Raw genomic sequence first — 9503 nt, 5'->3', positions numbered from 1 at the left:
TTTCAGTTTAACATAATAAAAATAGGGAAACCATCACCCACTTAAAAACAGTTTAAATTGCATGTCCTCTGTCACTGTAAATAAACAAGGTAAACATTGACATGACTTCAGATCATTCTTGGACTGAAAAAATTCTGCAGTTCAAAATAAATTCCGCCTTTGGTCAACATTTTGGATGCAATTCAAAGTTTCTCATAAAATAAACATATTTTAAAGAGTGTTTTGAATTTCACTGCATAATTTCTAGCCAACAGAAATGACAGTGGTATCTTCAAGGTTTGTGATACGTCAGATCAATAGCCATTATGCAAACCTAGCAGGACTACTGGGACAGGAAGAAACCTCGCAGAGATAGTCCCTAGGAAGACTCTCAGTGCAGAACTTTGTGTTTGTTTAATAGTAAAACTATTCTTTTCTGATAAAATAGAAAGTAAGCTGATTTTCAGTCAGAAGAGCAAAATGTTCATTAAAAAGATCTGAACAAGAGTTTTTCCACAATTGGAGAGCTTTACATCTGCATAATAACAAATTGTTTCCAAGCACGAGCTTGAACTGAAAATGCCCATCACAACAGATTGTAAATTTTTTTTTCTGCTGCTTTAAAAGTGCCTCGATCATTTGTACGGCTTCCCTGCTAAAGTATTTGCCTTTTTATTTAAACTTTTTTTTGAAAAATGAACATTCTGAGTCTTTGCAGCATTATTAAGAAAAGCTGTCCATGCTTTCCCATGTTGTTGAATGTGTTTATCTGCTGATTATAAAATGTGTTAAACAGTATTTTAGAGACAACAAAAATGCAGCGCTGCGCTTTGATTAATTCAGTGAACAAAGCATATGCTGGCGGTTCTGTCCCATGAAAGTCGGGTATGGTCAATAGACTCTAGCAAAGAGCAGCTCTGGCATTCGGAGCCGACCATGATTTTTGTCCCGGGTAGCTCTGGGCTCCCTCTCACTGCTGGCTTAGACAGACGGACCCTTCTGACTGTAATGCTCATGCCTGCTCCCTCCTGTCCTCTTTCTGACGTTTCTGCAGGTTGGAAGCTGTGTACTGTGGCTGCTACCCACTCTGTCCCAAAGACTTGGTTTATCCTGAAATCTTTCCAGGTAGCTGCTTTCATGTGCTTTTTCTTTGTTGTGATTTAATACAGGATTCATGCTAAACTAAAAGTTTGAAAATAAACTTAAGTAGGAGCAATTGTTTATTTGGCAAGTCAACATGTTAGTGTTAAGGAAAATTTTATGTGTTTTAATACATTAGAGTAAGCTTATATTTACCATCTGTTCTTTTAAGATAACAAAAAAAGCAAGTTTTCAAATAGCATTCTTTATTGTTAGCATACACATCTCATAATGACGGATTTTTATAAGCAGGTCAGTACTGCTGCAATTGCTTACAGATTTTTTTTTAATGATATACACAGAGAAAACTCAAGGATTGAAAGTCATACCAAATTCTTTAAACAACTGACTAGTTAATAATATGCAACTGTTGTACAGAGTACATACAGCTACAGTGCTGGTTCTTTGAAAAATTCTCATCACTAAATATATCACATATGCATTGTGCTGCATTAGAATAATGTATTTTAATCACCCAGAGGAGATGTCTAAACAGCACAACTACACAGTCTTATTTAGCATTAAACATCCTTGTGAGCTGAGGTAACCTTATAAAATCATGCTTAAATAATGTAAAACATGAGGCGGCACAGAGCAATATGCATTTTTAATTAGTAAAGTGACTAATATCGAGCGTGTGCTTTGAGGTTTTGGTTTCATTAAAAATATATCTGTTTTTCCTGCAGCTGAGTATCTGTATTCTACACCTGAACAGCTTTCAAAAAGGCTCAAGAGTTTCTGCAAGAGACCAGATATTATAAGAAAACATCTTTATAAGGTAGCTATTGAGAAGAAATTTACGTGATAGAAATGCCACATTTAAGTACAAAGAAAATTTTTTTAAAAACCATCTAATTAACATACTAATGTTTAAAGGAAACATGCTAGGGAGGGGTGTTGGTTGTTACACTAACAAGGATTAATTAAACTGCATGCCAGTTGTATTAACCTAGGTCTTAGGAAATACGTGCACTCCATGCTCAGTACATGCTTTCTTTTTAATTTATTGTTTTCTAAGATGACTGTCCTGTACATTTAGCCTCCAGAGGCTTATAAAAATGAACCTGGATTAATGTAACTCATTAGTTTAAAAGGAAGTGAAGGAAAGAGTCCACAATTATACTAATAAGAATAAGCCTTTCTTCCCATCATAATGAAAACTTAAGGCCTCAAAAATTTAGCTAAATGACATTAGTGAAGTTTGTTGTTGGTTTTTGAACTTCTTTAAAGGCACCTTTCAAAAGTTGTATTTCCCTCATTCTGGTTAAAATGAGACTTAAAAATTCTGTTTATTTAGAGTCAGGTCCATGAGTCTTAGCTGAAAATGTCAAGGCAAATGGTTCATATAAATAGTACGTTCAGCAGTCACCTCTCCCCTTACCGGAGTCCAGCCTCTTACACTGTGAAACAGCACAAAGAGCCCACCGACAGTGTAAGGAGCTGAAGTGGGGTCTGCTTTCTGGGTTTCAGAGGTAGCTCCAGGCCATAAATAATTCACCTTTGGATGGTCTTTGACCATAGTGTCTTCATTTTTTCTAAGGCTAGTGTAGTTTACAATCTAGTACTTTTATAATTCAGAACTTCTAATTTCCTTTGTTAATATATAACCTTCAGCATGAAATACACTCCTGCCTTTTCTCTCTCTTGTTTCAAGGCCTAAAATACATGTTTACATAGTGATACATGAAAACATGACTTTATTTCTCCAGGAAACAGTTAAACTTCAGCAAAAAGGGAGAGAACCAAAAATGCAATTTAACACCCAATTTCAAGCTCATTATCTTTCATTGTCTATTAACTTGGCGATGGTTCAGAAGGTAGCTCATGATAGTTTAAAATGCTGACTGCACAGTTCCAGGCTTCAGTGTGGCTCCCATAGTGGATACTGTTGCATCGTGCCTGTGAAGCCTCCAAAGAGTCTAGGCCCTCAAGGTTTGCCTCAGTGTGAGCTCCTTCCACAGTTCAGTCGTACTTGTGTTTTCATACAACATGCATCGGTCGATCCCAGTGGGATAGGCAGGCACAACATGAAAATTAAGGAAACAGACGTTTTGACCTAAGTGGGTTCATGTTATGTTTGTGATATGAACCTACTTCAGTAAGTTCCCAGCTAAAATACCAATTTTTTTTTGTTATGCTTCAGGAGAATTTTTGATAAAATGTTTACAGATATGTTATATCATCAAATGTATTTTAATGTTGGTTAGGGTCGAACCCTATTAACCCTGTTTGCCTACATCTGAGTCTTCAACTGTTTCACAAGGTCCTGCAACAGTTGTCTGCAGTTTGAAAGGAAACAGATTTCTAGCTGACCTTTTTCAATAGAATTACCACCCTTCTGGGATATAGTGTTTATTTTACAAATAAATAGAAAAAAATCTGAAGGAATGTTAGCTTGGTGTATAATGTTAATATACAAAATTCTTCACGTACTTAAAAAAAAAACTCATACTTGAACTGTAACATTCTAGCTCTGATGGAAAACTCTAGCCTTCACATGATAAACCCCGCAATTCAATGTTTTATAAATGATTAATCTATAAGAATTTACATGGATATTTTATGTATTCTTCAATGCATTTTAATTTTAAATCTATGCTACACCTTTGTATATGGCCTCATTGATAGATATTAGTGATAATTGTATCTAAAAATTACTCGCCAGCGCCAGGCGTGGTGGTGCACGCCTTTAATCCCAGCACTCAGGAGGCAGAGGCAGGNGTGAGTTCCAGGACAGCCAGGGCTATACAGAGAAACCCTGTCTCAAAATAAATAAACAAACAAACAACAAATTACTTTCCAAATTTAAGGAAATGTGTCTAAAATTATAAGTAATTGAGAGCTTTATGACAAATGGCCCATTAAGAGGCACTGGATTAAAAAAAGATAGGAATGGTCTCGTTTGGTTTGTTAGAGTAACACAGGTCATAGGAGTAAGAGTGAATGTGACAGAAAGCTAGCATGGGTCACAGGCGTGGCTTCAGTGCTGCCTGTTCATGTCCATTGGCAGGTAGCATCCTTGCTCATTTCCCTGAAGGCAGCCTCCATAACCTACTTACCTTATGCAATGGCAGAGCACCTTTTGTGTGCTTGTGAAAAGAATGCAAGGGCTTTCAAAAGTCTTTTCGTTTCTCCTCTTCCCTCCTCCCCTTCCACTGGACAGTTCTGCTTTGCTTTGTAAAGCTTATGCTTCTGAGATCCAAAAGGACAGAAGGTCATGGAGTCATCAGTCTGTTCCTCTTACGGTTCACACCGTTTCTTGTTGTTAAAGGTTTACGTTTAAAATCATTCGGACTCTGTACCTTTTAGAGTTTGTCTTAGAGTAGACTTTTTCATATGGAGTCACACTTAGAAATGTAATGACTGGGGTAAGACTATTAATATATAATTTCCTTATATGAATTAACATAACTTCATATATGAAAATTAATATTTTCATACAAGAAAATACTAGTTTTAGATATAATTATCACTAATATCTTAGAAAAATATTAATTTTCTTATATGAAACATTACACATTCAATCTGACTGAGGTTGTGGGGGCTGTCCCTTGCAGCAGGGTTTGAAGCAGACACAACTGATTCACTCTTGGCGTTCCTTTGACTCTTAAAATGCCTTTCTGCATTAGAGCCCTCTGACCTTTTCACCTGAAGGATTTTAGACCATACCTCTATACATATATATGTCTGTGTGTGTATGTGTGTGTGTATATGTATGTATGTATGTATCTCTCTCCCTGTCTCCTCCCCCTCCCTCCCTCCCCTCTCTCTCTTTTATACACACACACACACACACACACACACACACACACAGGCATACACACAGGCATACAAGATCATCGGGAAAATCTAATACATGTAAAAAGTAAATATTTTTTAATAATCATAAAATCTAACGCTTTTTTATTTAAAATAATCTAAAAAGCACTTCTGACGAAGTTGGCATGTATGAATTACACACAGGTTTTGACAGTTACTTTCTTCTAACATTAAGTTATATCCTGCTCCAGGTAGGAAATTACACTAACCATGTACTTCCCTCACAGTAAGAGCCCCTCTAGGCCACTCAGCTACTATAAACAAATTTCTGCTGCCACAGAGCGAGGTGGATTGACTTTTACAGTACCAGCGGTACCCTTACTATCGTATTGCAAATAGGACAGGAACATGATGGAGCTGCTGAGTAAGATAGACATCACCTGGACTGACAGCACAGGCTTCATGTCTGTCCTGTTCTTGTTTTTATTTACAAACTGATCGATGGGTTGTGAGTGTATGTGGTGTGTGCATCTGTGTGTGTGTGTGTGTGTGTAGCTGTGTGTGTGCATGTGCACTCGTGTGTCTGTGCTTATATATAAGCGAGTGTCTGGGTATGCCTGCATGTGTATGTTGTGTGTGCTTGTATATCAGGGAAAGGGAAGGCTGTGTCTTTTACTTTTTGAGTGTGGCCAGTGGTTTAAGGTTTTCAGAAGGTAACTGTTGATTTTTACTCTGTCCTTTTTAAGTTTTTCAACAGTTGAGACTTATAAAATCTATTATTTGGAGGAAAGAATTTTCAGATTTTTGTCTAAAACTAAATCCAAACAGTGATTATGCTTACAAAGCAGACCCGGTGCCCAGAAAAGCCATTTGCAGTTGTCTTCATTCTGTCAAGCTCCAGCCATCCAAACCACAGCCATGCTGCTCCTGAGCTCCCCTCAGAGACGCTCCTCATATTTTAATTTGTGCATATAGTCTAAATATGGACAAGGTGTTCCCCAGCAGCATCGGCACTGCTCTGAAATCTTACTTTTTTCTAAGAAAACGAAAAGATCTATAGTGATATCTTAAAGACGGAAAATCTCTCAGCAACACCTGGGAACTGCAATGGCAATTCCCAGTCTACAGCTCAGTGTCCTTTTTCCTGTCTCCAGTATACTGTCATTCTCCCCTCCCCTCCCCTCCCTTCTCCTTCTCTCCCCTCCTTTTCCGTTCCCTCCCCTTCCCATGATTTTACGTGGTCTGGCTCTGTTTTGGCCAGTCCCCCTTAGGGGAGATTGTCTTTCTCCATAGGTAAGTTCTTGGCCTGTGGGTGACTCATCTGCAGATATGGATTTTTTTTTTTTTTCTTTCAGCCATAAGAGCATCCCCCCCCACCCGAGCAAGTGCTATAATGAAATAATGAATAAACCCATTTGGAACTGTGAAGCACCTTCTACATTCCATGTACTAGTAAAGATGTTTGTCTTGTGTCCTTGCTGCTTAAGCGTAGACTTCACATAGACAACGCTGTGTATTAAAAGTACTGTGTACCTTTGTGTATAAAAGTTAAGACAGGTAGTAAACTTTTTTTTTAATTTTCTTTATTTACATTACAAATGCTATCCCGAAAGTTCCCTATACCCCCCCCCTGCTCCCCTACCCACTCCCCAGGTGGTAAACTTCTAAGAGCAGCCACCTATGGCATGAACCAGGGAATGTATGCAGCAGTGTCCCCATATGCAAATAGCTTCCTCTCATGGTTAAAATGCAGTGACACTAAAGCAGTCAGAAGCCAGGTGTTCTTGGGGTGATGGGACTCGGTGGCTTTGGGGTTAGAGTTGGAGAGACAAAGCAAGTTTGCAACAGGAGTTTCCGCATCCTCTTGTCTTGGGCCTGTGCTTATTCACTGCTTTCTAATCTCTTCCTCTCCTTGTTACAGGGTGAAGTGGCTCCATTTTCTTGGGCAGCCCTACATGGTAAATTCAGGTCTCTGCTCACAACAGAACCCAGGGAAGATTTGTGACAGATGGGGCTAAGTCGCAAACTTGCAGCCTAAGGCAGAATCTGAAGAACTTTCCAGAGTGTGCCCATATTTACCTGATCAGAGAGAAAAGAAAATCTGCAGAGGAAGCCGAGCCTGGCTGCTTGTCATAGCTGACACAGAGCCATCTGCCACAAACCTGTGGCGGCTTCAGATCTCCAATCCCTGCCACCACCCCAACTCAAATTAAATACAGATTCCTAGAGACGTTATGATGGTTACACATGTCCTCGGCATCACATGTAGGAGACTGTTCAAAAAAAAATCTGTGGCCTGTTGTATAACCGCACTCATGTATCCCATATGTGGTGCCACATTGAATTTCCGGTTGAATCCGTTTTTATCCTTTGTACTGGATGACATGGTGCCTGAATTCTTTCTTTCTGCCGACACGATGGCAGCCAAACTGCAGCTTCAAACACTCACACTTGGCTGGGTTTCTACCTGGGTTGCCAGGTTATCATCGGAGCCTTCTTGTGTCCTCAAAGGGCCACGGGGCCTCGAAAGAGGATCAGAATGTTACTGAACTAATTGGGCAGCCATCTCAAAGCTGCTGTAGGCAAAGGGCTGCTTTAGCACTTTTCTTTTAGCAAATTAATGACTCTCTGGCAAAGGAGTTTTTAAGTGAAGGTATTAATAAGGGGTCTGGCAGGTATTCCCATGATTCAGAGAGTTTCATTTGCATTTAATTAATCTTAAAGAAACTTGCAAGATAAACAGCTGTAATTCGGACAAACATGGCAGATTCAGTGAGTGAAGTCCTCTCATCCATAAAATGAACACGAGATACTTGTTTTAAAAATTTTTCCCCGTGGGTAAAAATAGAAAAATCAGAATGCTTATAACAAAACATAATTTGGTACAAAATTCTTCAAAAATACTGCATCCGACTATAGATATATAGTGGCTTCTTGAGATAAGTCACTTATGATTCTTGTAGTTAAGCTGCTCTGTTTGTTGGTGTAAAGATGTTTTAAATGGCTGGATTGTAAAATACATTTTTAATAAACTGCCCGCTGCAATTTTAATTAGCATATTCATTTGCGTCTAAGTGTGTGCACCTTATCTGTGTTTCTTACTGAATGTTTCCTTGTGTCCATGAAGACAGAATACAATTGTCTCTTGTAAAGATGAACAAGGATCTGTGTTGCAAATGTTTGTTACATATTATGACATTTCCAAGACTTTCTTTGCATTCTGGAAAGCAGGAGGTAAACATTTGTAGTCATTAAGGTAAAGTCTGTTGATAAACCGTCTTCTGTTTACTAACAGGTAAATTGTAGCTTCCCTGGCTATTGAAATGAATAGCTTCTATACACTGTAGAAAAGAAAAAGCCAGAGAGAGGTGACTAGACAAGGGCCAGCCCTGTTCTCTAGAGGAGCTGGGTGATCTAACAAGATGGAGCAGATGGTTGCACTGAGTCCTACAGAGCCCATGTGATAGGTATCAAAATAGAAATCAAAAAATCAGTCAGGGTTAGGGAGCCACACACAGTCCTCAAGGTAAAACCAGGAAGGAAATTCCTGAGAGCTGCAGGTTTCAGAGCAGGAAATGGAAGCAGCAGAAACCACAAGGTGTCTGTGATTAAAGTCATTCTCACCTGCTATGAGAACCATTGCATGTGAGGACCACTGTGTCACTGTCTTGTCCTTGACTACTTGGATGTCACTAGACTAAGATACCCCACCCCACCCTGCACATAAAATAAAGGGCCCAGAAACTCTCAGAAGTCCCTTCATGAAAAACTTTGGAATTCAGAATCAAGTAGGAATGATTCATTTGAGAGCAAAACAAAAGATATTATTGTAAATAAGAAGGTTGTCGATACATCTCTTGACCAAGGTTTACATCCTCTGATGAAATGATCAAATCAAAAGGATGCTTTTCACAAGTGACCAAGAAAGAATGCTTCGTTCCCAGAGGTTTTCTATGGTGCTTTTTAACTAGTTAATGGGGAAAAAAACTAAATATCTTCAGAGATTGTGTCCCAAATATTTAAATAGTTCTTGTTTTATTTTTTTCCAAAATAGGGTCTTCTGTTTCCCCAGTTCATCTCAAACTCATTCTATAGTCCAGTGTGACCTTGAGGCTCCTGTCCTCTTTCCTCAGCCTCCAGGGGCTAGAATTTGTACCACTATGGATTATGTGATGTTAGGACATTAGAACCCCAAGCTCAGTGCATGCTAGGCAAACTATCAGCCAAGCTCCTTCCTTAGCCCTGTTTTCCTGATTTTGTGCAACTGTGATCATGAAATCCATGTAACTTTTACGTGGAATTTTTCTCGTCACTCGTAAACCAAATCAACTTATGTCTTTCCTATCCTCATTACTCCGTACAGGGTAAGAATCTACACTGTAGTTACCATGGAAGAAAAACTATACAACTCACATTTGATATTCTACATCTAAATAATACAAAGCTTTGTTGAGCCGTGTACTGTGACATGGTAGGTGTGGCTCTAACAAGCCAGCCAATGCTCTAAGTCAGGGAATAACTGGGAATACATAGACTCCTCATCAGTGTTTTAGAAGAGAGGCTTAAATAGCCCCAGTATTTCCTGGGTTTTAGTATGTTGGATTTTTTGGGTTTAGTTTTTTGGA

The 9503-nt window shown here is 38.9% G+C and overlaps 1 protein-coding gene across 6 annotated transcripts in view; it reads left to right on the top strand.

Annotated features, from left to right (window-relative positions):
* Gtdc1 (glycosyltransferase like domain containing 1) overlaps positions 1-7937 on the top strand; it is a 345861-nt gene extending 337924 nt beyond the window's left edge. For all 6 annotated transcript variants that reach the window (XM_029536415.1, XM_029536418.1, XM_029536414.1 and 3 more), the window contains 3 exons: positions 1034-1104; positions 1806-1897; positions 6800-7937. In XM_029536415.1, the coding sequence (XP_029392275.1) occupies positions 1034-1104; positions 1806-1897; positions 6800-6883 (247 nt within the window). In that variant the 3' untranslated portion in view covers positions 6884-7937. The remainder of the gene's footprint in view (positions 1-1033; positions 1105-1805; positions 1898-6799) is intronic.
* Positions 7938-9503: the final 1566 nt, after the last annotated feature.

Source organism: Mus pahari, chromosome 3, assembly GCF_900095145.1.
Source record: "Mus pahari chromosome 3, PAHARI_EIJ_v1.1, whole genome shotgun sequence".
Classification (NCBI taxonomy): Eukaryota; Metazoa; Chordata; class Mammalia; order Rodentia; family Muridae; genus Mus; species Mus pahari.
The sequence above is the reverse complement of the archived record's forward strand: the minus strand, read 5'-3'. Positions and strand labels throughout refer to the sequence as shown.